We start from the raw sequence: 24,492 nt of genomic DNA on the forward strand, positions 1-24,492 counted from the left end.
ACCGTGGAGGGACAATTATAATTTTCACCTAGCGTCGGTTTTATTAATCAATGTTTGTCGAACCTGAAGCGACGGTAATGTCTACGTTGATTGAGATTTTTTCTTCTTTTTTTTTTTTATTTATTTTTTATTTTTTCGTTTACCTTCACTCGCCCGTTATTTTATTCGGGCACCTAGCTTCATAATTTCCGCATGATTGTCATCCCGCGTTTTAATGCATATTTACCTGAACAGAATATATACCTATATGTGTCCTGCATATTTCATAGGATTTAGCGTGCGGTATTTTACTTGCGGCATACAAGCACATAAATTATCTTTGATCATTCATCGTCGCGCGAATTTTTTCTTTCGCGTTCTCTCTCTTCCAGCAATTTTAATATGTAACTTGTAGAGCCCCCTCGCTTACGTTTATGATAAAAATATAGCGAACGGCTGTGTTTTTTACATGTCGTAAGGCGCAACAAGAAAAGCACTCGATGCGTCCCTAATGACCCTGCGCGATTTTCTCCCCAAGCGAGTTCACAACACGTTTCTAGAGTGTGGACGTCGATTTGAAAAATTTATCGAGCATTGACGAGTGGTCGTCGAGGGTCCTCGTCGAAGGAAAGCGGGAGGCGTCGTTCTAACTTCAGATCGAGCATCGCACTTTTAGACGCGGGTTCGTTAGCTTTCCCGGAGGTCGCACCTGGACTTAGCAAGGGAGGACTTACCTGCGGCTTCTCATCGCAGGAGAATCGTTCGCTGGGTGATTGTTCGCACGCGAGTGTAATTTCCAAGCGTTTCCATTTTAACTGAATTCTTTATCTTAATTCGGTCACGTTGCTAATACATCACTCGATATTATTGTCATAATATTGGATGTATTACTGATATAATAAGAGGTTAATTGAGTTCTCAAATTTCTCAAATTTCGTTTTTATATTAAATTTGGTGCGATAGCACTGATTGAAATTTGCATATAATATCGAGAGATAAAAATATTATGTGTCTCTGTAATGATAATAATTTTTAATTTGCCCTCCGTAATATTTTACGCTAAAAAAATCATGATTTCTGCCTTTTAAACATTATCCTTGCAACGTATCGATTTTATCAGTGATGAATAAAGAGTATTGCTGAATCAAAGTTTGCCAGAAGCGGCGAGAATAAGTTCGTGAGTGTTTCGCGCCATAAAAAAAGTCGTAGAAGAAATCTTTTTAATGAAAAGGAATAACTTACTTCGAACTTTCTGTGCGCCGATTCGGGTTAACTTTGTTCTTGAAGCGCCGATTGGAGCGAATGTCGTACAGCCTGAAAGCCTATGTGCACAATTTTATAACTAATAACCGGTTAATTCTCTCTCAACGGGAACTATTACGTCGCAGATGTTGGAGAAGTTCGCCAAAGTTTTGATTTCACTCGTTGCCGGAGATTTTTAGCGATTTTTCACGCGTCGTTAGTCCTCAGACGGATTTCGCAGGAACCGTTACAGGTCGTTTCGTATATCGACCAGGGTCTTCTGCCCCGTGAAACGTCCTGCATCTGCGAGAAATCTGCTCTCGCAAGGAGTTTGTGATAAGAGACGGATTCGTTTTTCGCAAAAAAAGAAAAAAAAAATCTTTCGATAAGGAAATATTTTTACGTACGATATCGTATAGGGAATAAATTTTGCGCCATCGATTTCTTCGCGGGAGAGGACAAGAGAGATCGTCTCGGGGTAAAGAGATGTAACGCGTGTATTCTGCGCCGTGACGAGTCTTTTCTTCGTGGAAACGCGGAATAACCAAGAGAGACGTAACGTCAAAACTATGCGAACGGCGACGCGGGCGTTCTTTATTGCTCACTGATGGCTTTTCCGATGGGCGCCACGTGTACGAAAAGGCTCCGGGTACATATCCGTCCCGTCGTGCTCACGACCTCCCGAAATACCTTCGTGACTAATGTACGAAACATATTATTCCTCCACGCGCATTGTGTGTGTGTGTGTGTGTGTGATCGTCCCGTGAACTGGTCTCATTCGACCCTCCTTATGAGATTGTGTACGGAAAAGACGTTGTGTGTTTCATAGCACCTGCGACGCGAAATCGTCTCTTCGGAAATGTTGCCGTCACTATGATCGCTCTTAAGAATTTTGATGCATTGTTTTGGAATCCTCGGGGCAACAGCCTTTCGGCAAAGTTTCCTGTAGATTATATACGGCAGACACTTTGCTTGATATGAAATATATGCGTTCGAATTATTATATAAATTTTAAACAGATAATATATTAGAGGGGACGATAATGTTGGGGGAGACAATTTTATATGTGGAACGTGAGATTTTTAAGAATAAACGTAAACTCTGAAAATTTCAACATCGCGAACGACGGCGGATTGAATTTTTGTCGAAGGAGACGGCATTCGCATTGACGATGCCGAAGTGAACCGCAAACCTCCTTTCATAATATCCTGCATTATTGATGATATTGGAGATATAAATGCAAAGAAATATGGGAGTTTTGTGTCGGCGGATCCTCTTGTAACTCGATTGTATGCGTACAAATCTATAAGTTTACGTGTTACTTCATTTCTCTCTTCGCGAAGGGGCATTAAAGTCGGCTCTGACAGATATAACTTTTCTAAGTTTTAACAAGTTAACTCCCTGATAAATTATATTACGGCGCAGCGACCTCACGAAGTATTTCGCAACTTTGAGCAACGGTGATACTTTAATAGCGATGGTCGCTTTCGCTTCCGATATCGATACCGGAACGTCTTTGCGCGAACTTGGCTTTTCGATGTGTTTCGCGTTCGTCTCCTTTTCTCTTCCTATTTAATCCCGAGGGATATCGCATGCGTAGAGACGAAAGGAACGTGTCAATGCCTCGAGTTAAATTTTATTCCCCGTAGATGTTTCGACTTTGACTCTTGGTGCTTCTATATGGCATCTTCAAAGATTTTCGCGGATTCTTCCATTATATGCATTTACTTTCTAGGATTCTGCTAAATCGCATTGATTTTGTCACATTGTTTCAATCTTAATTGCTAAATTTAATTTTTTTTACTCCTCTCTGAATTTTATTTTATCTCTTTAAAACGATTTTTTTATTCTACTTATTTAATTAGTATTTCGTTTGAAATTTAATAATAGTGCAAAAAATATAAATTAATTATAAATTAAATAATATAAATAATCAATTAATTAATAAATTCGACATATCAAGAATCACCTTGACATACTTTTCTAATTATTCTAATTGCTAATTAAAAAATTTGTATATAAACTGCAATTAAATTAGGGAAAGGAGAGAGGACGCAATCATCTTTACGCGGTATTTTACATTTACGATACACGAAAGTTAAATGAACACAGATCTCTGAATTGACCCTTGTATACTTTTCTGAATGTTCATTCGTTAAATGCGCCCACGTTCGTATATATCTTTAAGGGAGAAATCAGGCGTATCGCGAGAATCGCGTTGAAAACGAGTTATATCGATATACACGTTCGATATTCTATATCAATCAGGCGGCATTCAAACGATGCGGGACGCGTAAGAGTCGAAAGAGTGTACCGCCGATAGAAAACCGCCGGGAAAGTAATCCGGGTAATGGCTCTCCAGAAGCTCCGGGTAGAACTGCACTCGCTGTTTCCGGATTCATGGAATTATCGGCACATCCACACGGGAGTCCCATCCGGAGTAGCGTAGCGCGCCTCCATTTGGCTCTCGCTACGATCCCCAAGCGATGATAGAATAATAGACGAGGGCGAAATTAAAAAGAACTGAATGGCCGCGATGTACCTCCGCTCCGGGACGGGGCATCTAATTTTCGTGAATTTTCGCTCGACTGTATGATAAAAAAAGATTGGTGCGATTCGCGTACAAGCTATCTAGAATGTAGCTTAAAATGTTACGCTTGTCGCTGTACAAAAGAAAAAATCCGACATTTAATATGAAATGGAGTATAATCTTTAATATTACATTTAGCGCGTCATCAAAGAAGAGATCCTGTGCATTTTTTTTTTTTATAAAGAGAGATTCTAACAGCTCGATCATATCGTTATATCAGCATAATGTCGCATATTCTAAAATATAAGTACTTTAATATATATTTTATATACGCGGTTATATTTTTTTTCTTCAAATATTTTCCGTGTCATAAGATTATAAATGTAAATCTAAAATGTCTAAAGCAGGCTTAATTATATACATATACTAATTAATTACGTTTTTTTACTCTTTGAGCTTTACTATTCAATATATGCTCTTATGATATCGCGTTCGTACTCGTTGACGATTCGGTGATATTACGTAACAGTTCGTCGTCACGTAGCCCACTAATTACGCGGAGCGATCAAACACCCGAACCCGTCAAAAGTCTGTTCGACGGGTCCCTCCGGCCTTTCCGTCGCGCGTGCGGGAGCCGCAGGTCTCGTCAGGAATGCGAAACCCGGCCCAGCCTAACCCGACTCAATTTTCCGGAATAAACCCCTTAGCAGCGACGGAATTAATTAAATATTGAGGACAATTCCCGACAACGTCGCCGCTGTCCTCCTTTCCGATCTCGCGCGTGTATCCCTTCCTCCTCCGGCTTCTACCTTCCAAGTTTCCCCGTTCAATCTTCAATGTCCCTCGATCTTCGACGGGCAAGATGCTCGTTCGTCATTCAGCCGCGATAAATGATGCAGCGATGCGAGCGAATCGCGTTACAGAGAGTTCAACGGACAGTCGAGCGGTTGTCAAACGGGGAATCCCCGATATAGGCGCGTGACTTGGTGGCTCGCGTTTCCTCCATTGTCCTCCGATCGTTGCGGATCTCGCTCATCTCGCGTCTCGCAACGTCAATTTGCGGGCGTATTATCCGTCGAATAAAGTGACATTACGTTGACTTTTGGTTTGTCGAGCGCACAAACGGGATTTTTCCTCGACATTTAAAACATATACAATAAACTGGCAGAAAATAAAAGCTTGTGCCGCGTATTGCGGTATTGATGATAAATTTCGCGTTAGTATCCATATACAGGATAGCACTCGGAATGGCTGTTTCGTATCGAATGCCATTAACGTACGTATCCGGTTTCGATTAACCTTTTATTGACCGCGCAGTCTTAATTGGGATGTCATCGCGCGTGATATGATTCGCGCGCCTCGTTTTTGTCCGCATCGAAATTAATCTCTGAAATGAATTCGATCACAAACATGTGTCGAGTCGAGTTTATCGCGGTACGTCGACCAGAGAGAATATTTGATTTGTCGCGCAATCGGCGAAGATCGGCGGTAACGATAACACAGCGTCGAATGCGTTTATTGTATAATTTGAATGCGGATTTGAATACGCTTCCGTGATCGACAGTGAAAATCGGACGGCCCCGTTATCGCGGCAAATGCGCGTTGTTGTTCGAAAAACGCGCCTCAATATTTACCCGCGCGATCTATTTGCGTGTACTTTTTTAAATTAAATTAAGGCTCGTGTTTGATTTCCATCTGCTTTCGAAATAACACACGGAAGTGGGTTTTATCAAATTAGAGTCGCGTAAAACACGTGTGCGTATTACTTTTTGAAATTTATTGCTGCATCTCGCGAGGAATAAATTGCTCAAATTAAAATGTGTACGCGACGATATACACGTGGCACAATATCTATGATTAAATCGTTAAGATACATGTGTGTTATACGTCTCGCTCTGCGATTAATTAGTTTAAAAATATTTTAACGTTAATATACACGAGATGTATGCATATTTATTTTTTTGAAATATTTTATACGCACAAAGTTTGAAATGTGTCACATCATATCAGACAAGAGAGACGAAAGATTTTGTCTGAAATATGCAAAAAGCAGCTGACGGTACACTAAATAACAGCCTGCTGTATATAAGGACAAGATTTTTTATTGTCGCGAAGACGTATCGAATCATTAGCGTATTTCCCAGGGTAAAGCCGCTATTACTCTTTGTTCTCACGCGCTGAAAGCAACTTGTCTCGATAAAAGTTCGCCGTCTCGCGTAAAATAAAACAGCGAGGATGAGATCTCGTTTCTCTCGACGTGGCTTCCGCTTTCGTCAGTTCAAATCCTGCGACACTTTTGTCTCGTTGTCAGAGTGGCGATTTGTTTTTGTAAATGATATCAAGACGTAGCGTTTAAGATATTAAATGAGAGACCCCATGATGAAAGACTAATCGAGTATTGATGCATAAATTAGATTTCGTGCATCGAGTCTCCTTACATCGCTCGAGATGCAAAACGCTTGCACGTCATCGCTAAACGGGAGATACGAGAGTTTCCGTGCTTATATAAGTCTGCTCGAGTGGGAGCGCAACCTTCACCCTTCTGACGCGAGTTTGTGAAATCCATCCCCTCCAGCTCCCTCTCTATCTCTCTCTCTCTCTCTCTCTCCCTCTCTCCTCTCCTTTCCTCATCAATGCATATCGAACGCGCCCGCAAATCGAACTACTACCGAACTACTCACGGCGATTAGTAATAACTAATTAGACATCGGAGAGCGGCGCGGGGGTGGAAGGGTTTGAAGTGCTCGGGGAACTTGCTCGGGACTGTATCAGTGTCATCAGCAGAAATCGTAGACGTTCGTCTAAATACACACACATGGTGGAGGAAGTCAAGTTTACCTCAATATTGGGACGCGATCGTTATTCTTAATAAGCTCCCGCTCCGAATTTCAGTAGTCGAAACGACGATTGATCAGCCATCTTCTCGCGAGACGATGTGGAGTTTGTCGATCTTTTGATCACAAATATACCGCGTTGATTTAACCATGATTTTAGTTGGAAATAAATTTGGATGGAGAACCAAAATTTATATTTTAAAAGTATATAAATTCATATTTTTTTGTGCATGAATATTTGCATGAATATTTGTGTCTATATACAATATATAAAAAAAATTTAACGATATCTCGACGTAACGACGTAAAAAATATTTTTATGTTTTTATTTGAGAGATCGCTACTTTGAGAACTTCATATTTATTATATATGTATATATAAAAATAAAAATCAATATAACATAAACACTTCAAACACTTAAAAGTAAATTTTGATATTTATAAAATTTTTTATATTCGTAACAGTAAACTATATTCTTTTTTTGTACATTAAAAAAGATATTAAAAAATGCAGACATCTTGTATAATATTAAAATAATATGATATTTCTTTGAACATAATAATTCTCGAAATGAAATTAGAAATAGAAAGACTATTATATATGAATAAATAAAATTATCTAAACTCATTTTTTATATAAAATAAATTTTGTTTGCATACATAGAACGTTTAAAATTTTTTCACGATACTGGAATTTTTTATTTTATTCATTCGAATCATCACAATAAAATTAACTTTTTCGAGAGAGATTTCAGCTTTTACAATATTGCTAAATTAAGTATCGAAATACGCTCGCATCACACACGTCGAAATATCCTTAAATTATCTTATTACAAAGAAATATTTTTTGTAGTCCAGTATTCTGGATTAAAGACTAAACAAGCGACCCTGCAACGTAATGCAAATTAATTCTCTTAAACGCACATGTAAAATAAACTCATCTGGCATCTGTAATTTGCGGATTGCATTCCAACCAAAGTGCAACCGCCCCGCGGTTAAGGGTTAAATATCCACACCGCATCGCTCTCGGTACAAAGAGATCTCCGAGCGAATCGAAAGCTTTTCCGTGTATTTTCCCGCAGCAACAAAGACAATGACTGCTAGCTAGAGAGAAAGAGAGAGAGAGTGAGAGAGAAAGGGAGGAAGAAATGAGAATGCCGCGATTTTCGAAGGAGGGGACACGACCAAATCGACCGGTGCATTCATCGCATTCAATCGACTTTCAATTAGTGTCGGGCTTCAATTTTCCGCCAGGGTAGCGGGTGGGTAAGAGGGGAGGGCTAAAAACAGGGATTTACACCGGTACTAATCATTTGCGCGGTAAATCGCTCGTGCTTGTTTGTCCGGAATGTTGCTAATGTTCTCATTTTGCTGTATACATTGAAGATTAACGTTTCTTCCACAGCCTTATTGCTGCACATTCGATATGCGCTTGTTCTCGCAGAGCAAAACTCCCAGATATGCGGAGAAGATTAAAAAGAACTCTCGTGTATACTCCTGTCGGTATATACAATCCGGTGGAAAAATGAATATATGATGTGATTATTCGAGCGAGCTGCCCTAGATTCGTTACGTCGTCATAAAGATAAAATCCTCCTCGCGCGATGCTTGCACATTCTTAAGTGTGTTAGCGAAATTCTCACGTGCTAGTGGAATTTTGAGGAATTTTGAAAAGACATTTTTCATGGAGAACCTATTAAGGATATTACATTACAAATATGCGGAATGTATCAGGAGACGCGTATTTTCTCTCCATTTTCGCCAGTTTAGAGCATTTTGCAGTGCAATATTTTGGTTTCTTAAGTTTCGTAATGAGATTTTTTTCTCTTTATTTACTTACGAAAAATGTGTGGGACGAATTCATTATTTTAAAATTCGATTTTAAATTGGATTGACTTTACACAAATTCCACTTGTCAGTGATATCAATACAGATAACGTAATTATCAAGAAGTATCGTCGATTTGACTTTTGCGCCGATAGATAGACGCGCCAATTTGCGCGAGACGCCAACGCGCATTAATTGGATCTTTCCAAATGTTCACATTCGATATACGATATCGGTGAACATATTATTCCGATAAAATTCGCCAACCGCCCGCAATTTTGTTTCGTTTGCACGAGGCGCAGTTTCTATTTTTAACTCGTAGCGCTTCCACATTGTCGGATAATTAACATCGAAGTTTAATCGCGACTAATTATCGACCGATACGCCATGGAAGAATACATAATTACGTCGCGATAATATAACACGTTTAAATCGAATATATTTTATTTATGTTCGTGAAGAATGACGTTTTAATTCGAGAAACCTGAGAGAGGATATTTTCCCTTCGATCTTTTTTATTTTCCGTTCTCCGCATCCGCAGATCTGCATCAGATTTAAAACATTTTGTTCCCTCGCCGAGAATCTAATTATCGAATCCGCAAATTCGAGTCTCAATCTACTACTGATCCGTGCTGATCGATCGATTGAGAATTTTGGTTTTCGATCAGCGACCCGTACGACGACGAGCAAGCAGCCGCCGAGTCGATTAAGCACCGAAACGAGAATCCACGACGGGATCGGCGGCACTTAGTTACAAGGACGAACGAGGTTAACCCGGAATTGGGTGCTTCACAGGCCTGGAGTCACGGAGAGAGTCTGGAATCTCGGTTATTCTGATTAAGTCTTCGTCCCAGGAGTTGCGGCGGCTGGGATACAGTTGGAAACGTAACGCCGCCCGGTATTTCGCGTCTCTTCGTAATTCGCACGATTGATCTCTCGCGATTTGAGTATCCCGAGTCCTTCGATATATTATTCCCCTTCCGTTTTCTCCTTTCCCTTCGGTCTCGTATCGACGTTCGATGGTGCACGATTTCGGTGCATCGTGTTCTCGTATGTATACGTTGCTATATACATCCAAGAGTTTATCGCTCTATAATTTCTGTCTTGATGTGTCTTTTGCATTTTTGTTACTCATTAGCTATTAGAAAATCGTCATCGATAATTTATAAATAAAAGAAGAGTATAGAGAGACGAGATTAATCTCATGAATGATATATAAATCTTGTGAAAGAAATAATGAGATAATACTGACTGGTACGACAATATAAAATTACGAGATTAAATAAATAAATAAATAAGATAAAAAAGCACGCGTTTAAGATTAAATTAAATATCAATGAGATATCGATTCTCGGTTACATCGTCGCAAAGTCTCGGGATAGTCTCGGGAAAGGGGGATGCGGAAGAAGCACTTTTCGGCGCAGCGGACCCGGATTCGTTAATTCGGTAAGCACAGAAAGTGCATCAGGGCGGCTTCGATATTAAACGAGGCAAAGGCAAAGGCAAACGAGGGTCGCGAAGGATTCTCGCCGGTGAGAAAGGGGCATGAGGGAAGGAGGGACGAGGTCCTGACAAGGCAAAGCCTTCGCTTTTGCGGGATATAGAAGCGAGCGTTCGCTTCCTTATCGAAATTCTTAATTAGAAAATTTTAATTATGTTTTGAGGCTGTGGCGGCGGGGTGGAGGGGGAAGGGAGAGGAGAGGCGACGGCAAAACTAAGACTTATAGAGCAGGATGTACGTGTATAACGTAAAGACGAAGGATGGGAAAGGAGCTCTCTGCACTAAAAAGATAGCGAATTTCTGTAGCAGGCAGGAGGAGGAGGAGAAGGGAGTTTGTTGTGCTCGGTGACGGGGGTGAGAAAGAGGAGGGCGGGCGAGGATGTGCGCGAGATGCCAAAGGTAATTAAGCTTGCGCCTCTCATAAAGATGTTCTCTGACGGCGTTGTCCTTACGAGCTGATATTAAATCGCCGCGCGTCTCTAAGCGGCGAATTATTAAAAACATCTCGTTCTCGCACCTTGTTGAAGAAAAATACAATAAAAGAGTATATCCCGCGTCCTCGCTACCTTCTTTCCGCGATATACGAGCAGGACGGTATTTTTACAGTTTATTACGAGAAAAGCCGAAGATGTTTGTTCCAGATATAAAATCGGGCTATACTATCATAATATTTCTTTTTAAAGTTATATACAGAATGTATAAGGATAAAAAAAAATTTTTTTTAAAATTTTTTTCTTTTTAATTTTTTAAAATAGAAATTTTTATTTTTCTTGCTCATTTCTATGCTAAAATATATTCGAGCGTTATATTAATTTTAAGGTCTGTTACACTATACGACTGTCGAGTACAAGCATCAGCTTTTACTCTTGCGTATTCCCAGTTCAATAGCCGTAGAGAGCAGCATCCTTCGCAGCTGTTCATAACCAAAGAGTTAACCTGTCGATAATAATTCGCAAAGCGTGCCGTGTATAAGAGAAGGCCGCCGCCGTCGTCGGCCTCCTCGTAATTCCATCGACGGCGGGGGTGCCGCTAGACGAACTCCATTAACTGTTTAACGAACCGCAATTTATTACGTTATAAACCCGAGCACGTTTTCGTAGAACGACGCCTCTTCTGCTTAGGACACGTTTCCTTCGGGCGCCGCCTCACACGAGATCTTGCTGTTTAAAGGGACGACTCCTCGAATATTTTCGTCTAATTTCGCGATCCTTGCTTCTCGACAGTGTCGTGGGAAAGTGTTCTAATTATTTTTTCCTTTTTGTAAATTTATCTTTATCAATCTTTAACTTATTTTTATCTTAAAAAAGAACGCTAATGCTAAAGATATATTAGCCTCCCCAAAATTATGGACATCCAGAGGACGACTTCGGGGATGCGTGAAGTTGGGGATGTGATTTAAAATTGTAAAATCCAACTTTTCCTTCGTAATACTTTTTTTATGGTTCTCTATAAAGAAAGCAAAATAATCTAAGTCAAAATAATTACGCATAAAGAGAAATTTGTAGAAACTTTATATAAAAAGTATATATCTTTTTTTACGATGACTTAACCATTTAGTTTTAAATCTATGAGCTCGAGCTAGTAGCTTTATTATATATAATTATATACTTCTTTCCACGGTTATAAAGACGAAGAGTATAAAGATATATATTTATAAAGAAAAAGTCCTCTTTTACTTTCGTAAAGTATATATAAATACTCGTCTCTCTTAATATTTTCGTATGAAAATATTCAAGCATCACATCTTTTACATGTAAAATCTCTGGGTGCTTTCCTATTAGCGACACAAGTTGACACAAGCTGACACAAGTATCATTCTATCTTTTATTATTCCTGAATGTTGAAAAAAGACAGAATGACGCTTGTGTCGACTTGTGTCAATTTGTGTCACTAATTGGAAAGCACCCTCTGTTATTGACTTCGACTATTACTCTCGCTCCTCACATATATCCTCACAAGCGTCAGTCGTGTGAAAGCCACCGTAAAAAGCGCCGTGACGTAATTGCGCAGTCAGATTCTACGATTCTCTCGCGAAACAATGGCGATCGATTATCCGCGATGATGCCGCGCTCGCTTTAATGTCGTAATGTAGCGCGTGCCGCCGCTGTAATCGCATTTACAATCCGGTTGGAATTGAATTCCGGTGAACGCGGTCGTTCGCTGCTGAGACCTGTTGCCCGGGATTCAGGGCTGCCGCCGCCGCGCCTCGGTTTCGCGCGCGCGCGAGAGAGAGAGATTTCGTCTAATCGCGAAACAGACTGGCAACTGACGTCGATTACTTCGATTGCGAGTACATTAACATCCGCCGATGTTGGGTACATTTCTCTATTTTGTATGCACGTGTGCGTCGCTCGCAGAGAGACCAAACTGACGCGCTTTGTCGACGTTATCGTTCAGCAACAATCGTTCTAATGCCCGGCCGGTCGCGATAATGGAAGGCTACGAGGCGATTGCCTGACACGGGCAATCGGGAATTTTGCTGGTATTAAGATACTCCGATGAGAATGTTAATAGCATAATTCTCCTGGTCAGTCTGCGCGATAACGATGAGAATCATTATGAGCCGCCAATATCGTTGTACGACGAAGAAATACGTTTTTAATGACGCAAGAATTTCGATCAACTTGAACGATGGCGCAATGGTAAATAAATTAACGAATGGATCGTAATTTCGTTAGGTAATTACTCGATAAACACATAGTTGGAACAGCCAGAAGGTAACTAGGAGGATATCGGATAAGTAAGACTGCAACTATGCCGTAACCCAGCATATTCATAGCAGCATTAACGATCCGTGTCTAACTTAGGTATCCGCGCTGCGCTCCTCTTGGGAATAACTGGAAGGAAGCAAGAGGTTTCCTTAGGATTTCGTAGAATATATGTGGCTCGTTTGCTTGTCGCAAGGCGAAGGAGACGCTCGGTACTTTGTAGGTAGTTAGTTCGCGTTTGTGTCAAGTTGATCTACATAAGGGACAATTAAATCGAACAACACGATCGAAATTTTACATCGAGTCTTCTTCCATCAACGTTGCGCAACGTTCTGTGTCGAATCCGGCAACAGATACGCTAACTTTGACGAAACTTGGTGAAATCGCTATTTGTGGAGGAAGCGGGGAAAGAGAGGAATGAACGAGGGTGTGTTACGGTAGACCGAGCTGACGGTGGAATCGGCTCGAATATCGGCTAAAAATGTAAATTGCTTCGACACCCCTGCCGGTTTTCTCGGTCGCGTCGCATTACAAAATAATTGAAAACACGTGTCATCTCCGGTCATGCTGACCGAAACTTCCTCCATTATATCGGCGCCGTTTCCGTTCCGCGTGTTTTCGACAAACGTTGCACCTGTAAAAAGACCTTTGAAGAATGAAAGGCGAGAGAATAAATATAAGCATTACTGCAGTATAGACAGACGTTGAATTAGAATATTTATTGATATAAAATAGTAATGAATTGCATTTCTACTTTATTGACTTATATATGATTTATAAAAATTTCATTTTTGAAGAATTATAAAATAAGAGTAGTGATGAGAGAGAAAAAGTTTCACTAAATTCAGTAGTATGTTTCGTATATAGTCAGCCCTCCTTGAACGACGATCTTATTATATTTTGAATCAAATCCAAACTGAACTCAACACTGAATTCAATAATACATATATTCGTATATCGTAAGACTTTTTGTACGAAATATTTTTTTATGTTTAAAAAATTTAATTTGATATTTAATATTAATTAAATGATAATATCAATTAATAAGTAAACTTTAAACTTTTTGTGAAATACAATCTTTCTGTTTATACATCTGGTCATTTATTTTCGTCTAAAATTTTTATATTTTCGGATATTTTGGCAAATTGCGGAAATGGTAACACTCGAAAGTCGCTCGCATTTTAAAAGAAGGGAATTTATTTTTGCATCGGAAAACGCGTTGCCGATAATACGTCACCGTGTCGCGTAACAGCCAAAAGAGAGAATAATTTTTCCAAAATTTTCTCTAAAAGCTGCAACACGTATATTTACGCGCTTCGCACCTTCCTGAAATAACGTCTGCCTGTTAACCATCGGCCGTTGCGAACCGTCAACTTAACGCGAAAATCTGACACATACATTTTCACGTGTGCAACTATTAAACGCGCCTTTCTTTTCGTTTGCGAAACTATAATATTGAGAAATCTCTTCTTTTATTTTTTTTTCTCTTATTATTAAAGGCTGGATATGATAATTGCAAGATTTTCCTAAAGATCTACAGATTGCTAGCAAAGCGCAAAATAAATACGTATATTTAGATCTGCACTTTCTTGTGAATTATCATAGTCTCAATCGACGCTAGGTATCTCCTTTTTTTTTTTCCATCCGCGCGTGTTTCTTGACGAGAGTGGAGTTAATCTGCGCCGAATTGGCTGCGGGGTAATGCAGAATTAATCGAACGCAAACCGCGGCGACGAGAAAAGTACTGGACGGAAAGCAAATTCAACGAGGACAAAAGAGATAGCGCGAAGATCGAGCGTGGCCGGCGGCAAACCGGTGCGATAAAGGATGAAAGCAGGGGGAGAAACACATACGAGAAGTAGATGGAAAATAGAGAAAAGGATGAGAGAGAGAGTGGGAATCGCGGCCGGAAAGACTCGAGAGCCTTGATGTAGACACGTCTCGTAGCCGCTTTATCCGTATTTAATACTGGAATAACGTGCACAATTGTCGCTTTGAACCTGCGCCTCGCGTGTGGAAATATTATATGCACTCTCGCGTCGGAAAACGCGCCGCCATTGCTTTGCCGCGATTGAAAAGTCGATTCCGAACGCCTAGATTTTTCGACGAATTTTTTTCACGCCATTTTATAGATTGAAATGCGCAGTTCGCAAAACATCTCTCGCGTTAAAAAGAAACCTGGATCTGATATTCGACGAATTAAAGGGCGGAATAAATTCTCTAAAAATAATTTAAAAAGTTGATCGGTTAATTTACAAAAAGAAAAAAGACGAAGCATATATTTTGTATATTGTACTTTGACGAATTTGTCGATTACTAATTAGCGGAATTTTTTTTTAAAGTCGCGTTACAAATTCAACGAAAAAGAGATCGGCGATGATTTAATCCGCGGATCAAATTCGTGAAAATAACCGCTCATGTACATGTATCGAACCATTGACGCAGGAACGATTCGGATTAAAGGTCGTGATCCCGGATGATGAGTGTTGCGATTATGGTCCAGATCGAACGACCACTCGACATAATCTCGGTATAATTGGCGATTTGCACTTGATGGCGATTCTGCGTGATATTTTGCACCTGAATGGTTTTTTGAAAGTGTCGCCGATTATTTTGCTTTGTATGAGTTTGCGCTTTATTTTTTATTTATTTTTTTTTATTGCAACGAAAATGAAAAAGAGGACGATATTGCCGGGAAACGTGAGCGCTTGTTATATATACCTGGACGCTCGCAATATCGAAATTACAATATCGTTGTTAAGTACCAGGTGTTGAAACCGCTACTTGCGATTATTTCTTATCAATCTTTCGTGCGTTAAAGCGAGGATGTAAAAAAAAACGTAAAATTCATGCGCTGCATTTTCCTATGGGAAGTACATAATACATCTTGCTATTATAAACGATAACGTTATTTCATCACTGCGCTCTCACGCGATGAGTCGCTCGAGATGAAGAAATATTGGAAGATTTCGCTGAAAGATAGATCGCCATTTCTCTGTTCCATTATTATGCGAAATAATCTTTAATTATATGCAACAAATTTATATATAGCACTCCACATTCTCGCGTAATCGAGTGCATAATTAATTAGTTAGATAAAGCATATTTAATTGGACCGATGTCGAAATGTATTATTATTAATTACTATGCTCTCTGTTATTATTTAGTAATATTATCGAATTGATATATTTGTATAGATTCTCGTATCGTTTTTTTTTATTTACGAAACATATGGAGATCATATCGCTTTTTGATTCACGAAGCACATTAATCGACCGTATAATCTATTAATTAATCCGGATCGACAAAGTTTATTTTTTCATGGTTCTTATCGTATCAACAAATATGCGTGAATACTTTTCTCGTCTTTATTTATGGAAAAGAGATCCGAGATCTAGTATATTGTAAAACGAGATATTTGTTGTAAGCGTCCGCAAATGCGATGCATCCAGTATTTCGCGTTTGTACGATTGTGTGTATATATGTATATAACGGACGCAGATATGTGTGTATACGCGCGAACTATTTTTCAAAATTCACTTTATCTCCGCTGGGACGCGGCACGCATACTCCACATATTTCCATCGGTATTCATGCCGCGAAAAAATTCAATGAGAGGTAGGTATACTCCGATACAGCGGCGCGATACACGTTAACCTTTAACTGAGCTCGACGATACGCCGCGGTGCTTTGATATAACATAACAGTAATGGAGCGTAATGATTTAATTGTACTTTATCAGTTATAAAAGCCGGGGAATTTGATTTTATAGAAAAAAATCATGTCGAGAGAGAATTTACCTAAATCAAAGTATTTGTAAGAAACGATAAACAATAGCATCTCTCCGAGAAGGGAGATTGCAAATCTAATGACAGAGATAGATTCTTTAGAGTAGCACTTGCAAAGAATAATGTACTCGGGACGTTAATGAGCTAATGCTTTCGGTTGGAAATTGCATTTGGAAATTCTTTTCGAGGATTCGATTGGTGGTGCGAGGAAACCTTCCTCGAGGAAATCCCGTTCCACGACCGTAACATAGGTCTCGGCCGTGTTCCGGGATGTCCGGGACTCAACGTGAGAGCGCTGGGTGCGAGGAGGGTGGGCGCGAAGGGTTGTTTTATGCAGGCCTTGGATTTTATGCAATGAGACTGCAATATCAAACGGCGCGAGAAGTGCCGCTGAATAAAATATCTCGGGGCCGTTGAGGAAAAAAAGTAGAACGGGGCGACGAACGGCCACCAGACGCATTTCGATTTCCCTATACCGGCTGTTGCACAATAGATATACACGGGAGATCTCGCGGGTGCATTAAAGCGCGCCTCATATTTCCCGCCTCCGATGCCGCCGTTGTGGTAATTTATTACACGCTCGATCGCCATTTCGTTATTTCCGTGTTCATTTGAACGCGGCCTCGACATTACTCTGTCACATAGCGAGATAGTTTAGGGACATTTCAATATGTGAGATTTCGATATCCTTAATTATTTACCAACAATGCGAAATAGAAAACTTTTAACAACTATTGTATAATATTTTTATTGTAATGAGTTAGCGGCAATGTTGTGTGCAGAATCAAAAGAGAAGATTTTGAGCAGGAGAGTCGAATTTTATATACAAAAATTGCGTATGATAATATTTTTATTTCAAGAGTTGAAATATTTTGAAAAAATATCGCGTATTATTTTAATAATACACAAAATGTCTAAATTTTTCCTAATATAAATGTCTGTGTATATAAAATATAAAAATTAAAAAATTAAGAATCCGTAAAGTATTCAAGTTATTATTTTTATGTTATTTATTTATTTTTCCGAGAAAAAAGAATTTAATTTTTCACGAAATATATAGTTGACACACTATTTTCGAAAACAAATCCCAATTGGAAAGGATATTAATTAAACGCACCCAATATTGTCTCCCATACTTTTCATTGCATGAGATTATTTTATCGATCTCTATTATTATTTTGCCGCTGTAATTATTTCGAATTAGCGGAACAAAGCGGGTTTAAAATGCGCGAGATATCCGCTACAAATGAAATGTCATCTAATTATAACGTACCGTATGCTTTATCCGCGTAATTAATACGAAATTTACACACCCAGCAATTGGTCATTTCAACGGTTATGCCAACAATGTTATGTCTCTATTGTTTACGGTCACTCAGCCCCGGCATTTAGTAGCTCGGCGAACTTTCGCGAATGAATAATGTCACTTGACGTTGCAGAGCGAGGAAATGAGACAGTGTAAAAGCCATGGAGTGCAAAGGCATAGCATTACGAAATAGAGACGAGAGAGAGAGAGAGAGTGAGAGAAAGAAGGGGCGGGGAAGGGGGACCATTGGAATGGAGGAAAGAGAGACACTTCGAAACTTAGATTGGTGTCACGTGGCTCTCAACGATCTGAGAGTAAGAGACAAAGTCGGCGGAGAGTGGAATGCCGAGGAGAGAGAGATAGAAAGAGAGAGATGGGAAGGCTGTAACAGCACGATCCGAGGCGGCTTAACCGGGAAATCCGAGGTAAGATCCCTCGCGAAATCTCTATTTCCGCGAACGCCATGGAAACATGGCGTTCCCCGTAGCCGCCGGAAGTGCTTCCATACTCTTCGTTCCCCGCTCTCTCGCTCTCTTCTCAGCCGATTCTAAAACCAGAGTCTGCCTGCATGTCTTCCATGTAAATCTTAAAGGATTACGCTCATAATTGCCTGCGTCGCCGCGTAATTGAAGAGCACTTAGACCGGCTCAGGGCGACGCGATACGTGACTGCCTTGCTTCGGATCGAAAATCCCGCCAAAACGATTCCGCCGCGAATCCTCGATATCAGGGGTTATCCGGTGCCGTACGATGCGCGAACGTGACAAAATGATACAGCCACCCTATATCGAACAAGGTTCAAGAGGGATGTTGTGATTTCTACATCAGCTTTTATTTTGTGAACATATTTTCGTATTTTTTTACCTTGTTACGATGCATCTCGATGCACTACAATTTTTCTTATACAACATTTTGAAAGATATATAATAGATAATATAGTTGAGAGAAGATGAAAGTTGTTCTTTCTTCTCCGAAAATAAATTTATATTGAACGATAATTTCTTCTGCGTATATAAATATTTTTGCTGAAAAATAAATAATATTTTATATTTATATATTTTTTTATCAAAAAATTAGTACAATGCTTTTAAATAAAAGCATAAGGTTAAAAATGTAGGGTATTTATTAATTGTGTGTGTGAGAGAATCAGTTATTAATGTTCTTTATTTTTATATCATCTAATAAAAAATGCTGGGAAATAAATTTCGTAGACTCTTATAACTTATAAAACACTATATACAGTATCGTTCTATATTTATTTCGAGAGCAATTCAATCGATAATTCCTTCGATATCGATCCCGAATTCTGGTACGCTCAGTAATGCGGCTTTATTAACTAATGCAATCGTAATCGCGTGATCTTCGCGGCTCGTTGACTTTTGCGCGATCCGATCTGTACGTCGAAACTTAGTCAAGCGTCAGTACGAGCCTAACATCCTGATCTCTGGGCTTAATGGATTAATTTTGTGATTGGTTGATTCGTATAATTAAAGCGTAACTATATACACACAACTATGAACGGAGACGAGACGCAGTTGAGACTTTGGATGAAATTTTAACCGCGAGTTCTCTCGCTTTCTCTCCCATTCTCCCGAATCCCCGCATTCCGTCGTGAATTTCAGACTACGTTCGGAAATGTCAATAGTGTGTTTATACTGGTTTATGGAAAAGTTTGGGATAGGAAACTATTCCGGTCCTTTGTCGGAAGCCTCCGCCGGCTCTTTGTAGTAGCACAATCGATTGGCGTTTCAGCGATTTACCGACAGACAAAGTGACAGTCTGTCAGTGAGGGTGGTCGCGGCTAATATTGTCTGCGTGTAAAACTTTCACGAAACTATTGTTTTCAATGAATTCCGCGGTATCGCAAACAATCGGAATATCAAATTTAGATGTGTTGGACTTTTCTTTACCTATTTCATCAGTTTTAGATTACACCAATATTTGTTGGAATTATCTTATCTATTTTTACTTTTTTATTTCTGATTAAACTGTGGTGCTTTATTGTTTTCTAAATAGCTATCACGTTTTTTAAATTATATTGGATTAATTTGGAAACTTTTTTTTAACATTGGCGTTTCTTTTCTTTGTGTTTCAGGTAGGTCTAATAAGCAATAGAATTGATCTGTGTTCGATACATCAACGTGTGAAGAATTTAGACAGTATGATGATGACAAACCTACCCCCTGTTATGCTGCCACCCATTACGGACTACGGGATGCTGACGCCTACTCTCGGTATAAAGGTGAGTTCCCGATTTATCCCTTCGATAAGCTCGAAGAAACGAGTCTTGCGAGATACAATTGATTTGCGACAAGTTTACGATTGCTTATTTTGAGTAAACGAGAGTGTATTTTAGGGCATATAAAAATAAATATACAAATATACGGAACAGTCCCGATTTTAGTCAACGTATAAAAGCATTTGCGCGTCGATATGTTTCGAGTCGATATTTTCGACGAATAGTTTTTTTGATAGGCCGACCACGAAATCGCCGCGGGCGATTTTAACGATGATCGCAAACATTTCGATCTAGAAAGAGAAAGGCTATCGCGTACTCTCGCCTCGGCGGCTCTTCTCTTCGTTTTTCCCCCTCGAAGCAATTCGGGATGTTTTAGTATCGATATAAAAATCCCCCCCTCTCTCCCCCTCGCTGGTCCTTGGGGTCTTTCATCTCTCTGGGCTTTTGCAAGTCTCGTGCGCGAGAGAGCGCCCTAAAAGCCGCGAAATATTAATTAAAATTCTACGCGAAATACTTCCAACGACGAAGGAGGTGAAGGGGATGAACAGTGTATTGGCTAATCGGCGAGGTTTGTACCCCGGCGCGTATCTAATTTACTCGGCGATTTTCCATGTTCTGAAATAACACAAACCTGCAGCGACCATCAACATTCCGTCACGCTACTTCCGGTATAGCTCCTCGCGAAATCTGGTAAAATCGGGTTTATAGAATCGCGCGAGCGAAGAATATATACGATTAAAAATGTAAGTTATAAAATGTGAAAAATGAAGACTTTCACGAAGGAAGAAAGAAGTACGTTACGATATAAAATTAAATATGGCAAATGATAATATTAATATTTTATTGTGCGATGTTAACGTCTTTTTAAAGGACGAGATAGGATTTTTTCCCCCTTTAAACATGAAACGACTCGCTCGACATTCTTTTAGAATGTAAAACCATGAGCCAGCACGCGTCAGTCTTAAAGACAGTTCTTTGTGAATTCTTGAGTATAGAGAAATGACCTATTTCCTTTCACATTTTTGATGTACGAAACGATAAAAAAGGATAATGAACTTGCCGATGAATTTCATCGTTACAAGCGTACGACTAGAACTTTCAGGCATCTCCATCTACGTCTTTGTGTTGCTTTGTTGGCTCGGCGAGAAACTCGCGTTTTTTTATACGTTTTTAACCCATTCGTCGTTCTTTGATTCCTAAATTAATTATTATTTTCTGCAATTATTGTATTTTGAATGTTGTCACATTTATTTTTCGGAATCCCCCGTCCAATTAAAGAAAAACGACAGAGCAGAGGAATCCGTGAGTAAAAATCGAAGCAAGAGTGCGGCGAATCCTTGCACAAAATAAGATAAAATAAAGAGTTTGTCTCTCGAATGCAGCCGTCACGGATAGAATCTCGCGAAAGGTGAGATCTCGTTACGTCGAGTTACTCTTACGTAACTTATCTTTGTCATTGTAAAAGGACACGTTTTGTGTGTTTCCCTTACAAGTAAAGTAAGAAGGGACTTTTCAAGCGGGTCGACGAGGCGTGCATTCAACGATTGGTAGTTAACGATTGAGAGAATCCTCGGGATACACTCCTTGCATTATTCTCGCTTCTTTTGTGTTTTCCGCGGTGTATCGTATTTCCGTAACTATTCTCACTTTAATTAAACAATTTCCAGGTGGAGGATAACCGCGCGGATAGAATATAAAGTTACCTCACTCATAAGTCCGGCATAAATATAATTTCCATTATTGCGAAAGTCAAGTGTGCTTGAAATTAAGTTAACATCTTGTTCATCGCACTTCTTTTGTTGTATTCCCAACATTCCTCTTTAGAAAAAAAGTCTCTTTTATTCTCTTTCTTCGGAAATCGATCGTATATTATATATAATTCGTATGCAAGATATTTGTAACTTCAATACTGAAAATAATCGTTATTCATTTTTTAGTAGTTTATTATAGAGATAGTTTCGTGACACGTTGTACATACGAGATTTTAAACGTTCGACGAAAGAAAGTTCCGGTTACGGAAAGTACGTAAAAGAACGCCGGATTCTTGTCAAGAATGGGAGAGAAAAAGAGGGTGTTTTCGGGCCCCCGGCGAAAGGGCGTCGAAGAAGGGCTGTTTCTATAGAAGTGCGCGCGCCGCGAACAAAAAGCTGAATAACATTAACTCGCTTAATGTATTCTCTTAATTTTAATACACAATGCCCCCGAGCTGACGCGCTCACCGGGCTTCGACGAAGATTCTCTTACTCCCTTTAATCCTCCATATTTTAATCTTTTTTTTTTGTCTGATTAATATTTATATTATATTACCATCAGTCTTATTTCCCGCCAAATAGAGTAATATAACGATACTTATCGCGACACAAGAGAAGAATATATATAATAATTATTAAGAATATATATGTATAATTTATTTGGATAAAATTTTCTAATATATATATTTAAACAGATATATCTGTCGGAAAATCACATAAATTCGCCTTGTCTTGTTATTCTCCCAACATTGTTAACCGATGTTGGAGGTTCAGTTTCTTGTTATATAGTTTCTTGTATAGTTTAGACTTTATACATGTATTCTCATATACTGTGTGTCTCGAGTATGTAGTAGTTATACCGAGGTTCTATTGCCCGCTATTGTTTTCGCTGTTTGAAACAGCGCACTCGCGCGCGGACGAATGCCCGCGGGGCCTCCGCTTGATGTTTCGCGCAGCGAAGATTACATTACGGATCGGTTTTACCGCGCGTCACTTTGATCAGTTCCGCGACTGTTCGACCGGGAGGACTTTCCATACACCGGTGGCGTTCTCGCGCCCGAAGGGGTGCGTTACATCACAAAGCGGCGCTCTTTCAGCGAAACTGCCAAGTCGAATCGGAGCCGAGCTGAAGCCTCCCCTCGCGAACTCGCGTTCGCGCGTTTTATACCCTGTATATTTTCTTTGCGTTAATCGCCGTTTCATGCAGGTCGCAGGGCGATTTCAGAGAATTCACGTATTCCGCGGCCAACTCCCGAGGCGCCATTCGTGACGTCATTCCATATTATTTCCATCCGGGCACCGCATCGCCCACCTGTCAGGCGCACGCGAGCGAGCGAGCTAGCGCGCGTGTATCAAATTCGAAACGATTTTGATTGTTGCGGGGAGAGCGGCAAATTAATTTCCATTTCTCGCGACTCTCGGCCGAGTTTTGTTATACGTCCGCGTCTCTATAACACTCGGCTGTGTTTGTTAAATAAATGCGTTACGAGCTCTTGATATTTATTTCCCGCCGAGAGGTAATATCGATCAGCTGATTAACAAACATATACGACGCGACGTCATAATAAATTTTCAACATTCTCTTTAATTTTATTTATTACTACTGTATTTCTACTCTCTTCTCTCTCTCTCTCTCTCTCTCTCTCTCTCTCTCTCTCTCTCTCTCTCTCTCTCTCTCTCTCTCTTCTTTAGTAGTTTCCATATAATTTATTGATCACTCCGCCTTGGTATAAAAATTCAAATGTCGCGTGCAAACGAATTGCGAATGAATTCTTTCTCTTCCGGCAATATTTCTGATATATTTCACATGCACATTTGATTCGATTCGAAATTATATTGTGACATTCTTTTTATCGCGAAGAGAGATGCCCCTCTCTTATCGAGTCGCGATTGCTCACTTGATCGTTTGCACGTACATACACGCGCTTATTGTACACGCAACAAAACGAAGAGGATGGGAATGGCCCGTGAATGTCCCGTCGGTGACCTCGTCTCTTCGTTTGCATACGCAAACAGAGGAATTAGGGCCGGACACGTTGCGCTGCATATTCGATCGGGGGCGAGGAAGAGAGGGGGGAGGGGTCCTTTGCCCCCGGGAGCGCGTTATTGTCGTCTCGAGTAGGTTATTGTCGTCGAAACACATCGGAACAATCGAACAATATTGCCCGAAATTCGACGAATCCTCCGGGTCTTCGCTCGGAGAAGAAACGAATAAATGTCAAAAATTTGGCAGCTCTCTCGATTTCTTCCGGTTATTTTCATTAAAATTTTCGATTTGATTATATAATCAGTTATCGCTCAGTTTTCTAAAACGATTATACTCTATACATTTTTTTTTGCTCTCCCGTTTCAATCTAGCTTTGCAAAAATTGATTTATTTCTTATTGTTATAGTGAATAATTCTAAGAATATATAATTAGAAGTGACTTGTGATGATTCGCAATGAAAGTCTCTTAAGTAAAACGCATGCTTCATTTTGTATCTTGTTATATTTTATTCAATACTTTTCGCTCGTAATTTCGGAAGAAACCCGCGAATGATTCGCGGATTAGAGATTGCTCGCGAAAAATTCCTCGGCGCGATGTGGGGTTGATTTGAATTTTCCACGTCGGGCTCTCAACTCTGCGGCATCTCCTCCCCCATCGTCGCATCGAATATTCCATAAATAAATCGACGTTTAATAGAAAATCGGAGAACTGCGAGGAGAACCGCCTCATCGCTCACTGTCACGGCGCTTCTTTGCGCTACCAGCAGCTAGTATCTCAATAATATTCAGTTTATAAACTTCG

General features: G+C 39.8%; 2 protein-coding genes across 20 annotated transcripts in view; one reads left to right on the plus strand and one right to left on the minus strand.

The window, feature by feature from the left end:
- Nucleotides 1-24,492, plus strand: part of Heph (polypyrimidine tract-binding protein 1 heph) — a 381,098-nt gene that overhangs the window by 127,402 nt on the left and 229,204 nt on the right. For 15 of the 19 annotated variants that reach the window (XM_083042016.1, XM_083042017.1, XM_083042018.1 and 12 more), the window contains one exon: nucleotides 19,809-19,955. The exons of the other annotated variants lie outside the window; for them this stretch is intronic. In XM_083042016.1, coding sequence (XP_082898142.1) covers nucleotides 19,809-19,955 — 147 coding nt within the window. The remainder of the gene's footprint in view (nucleotides 1-19,808; nucleotides 19,956-24,492) is intronic. 19 annotated transcript variants of the gene reach the window in all.
- The window catches only part of LOC145938413 (esterase FE4), a 139,409-nt gene that overhangs the window by 66,929 nt on the left and 47,988 nt on the right, over nucleotides 1-24,492 (minus strand). The gene's annotated exons all lie outside the window — the stretch shown is intronic.

The sequence above is a fragment of the Prenolepis imparis genome, unplaced genomic scaffold (genome assembly GCF_030444845.1).
Source record: "Prenolepis imparis isolate NDT839.2.m4 unplaced genomic scaffold, iyPreImpa1.0 SCAF_7, whole genome shotgun sequence".
In the NCBI taxonomy this organism is placed as follows: Eukaryota; Metazoa; Arthropoda; class Insecta; order Hymenoptera; family Formicidae; genus Prenolepis; species Prenolepis imparis.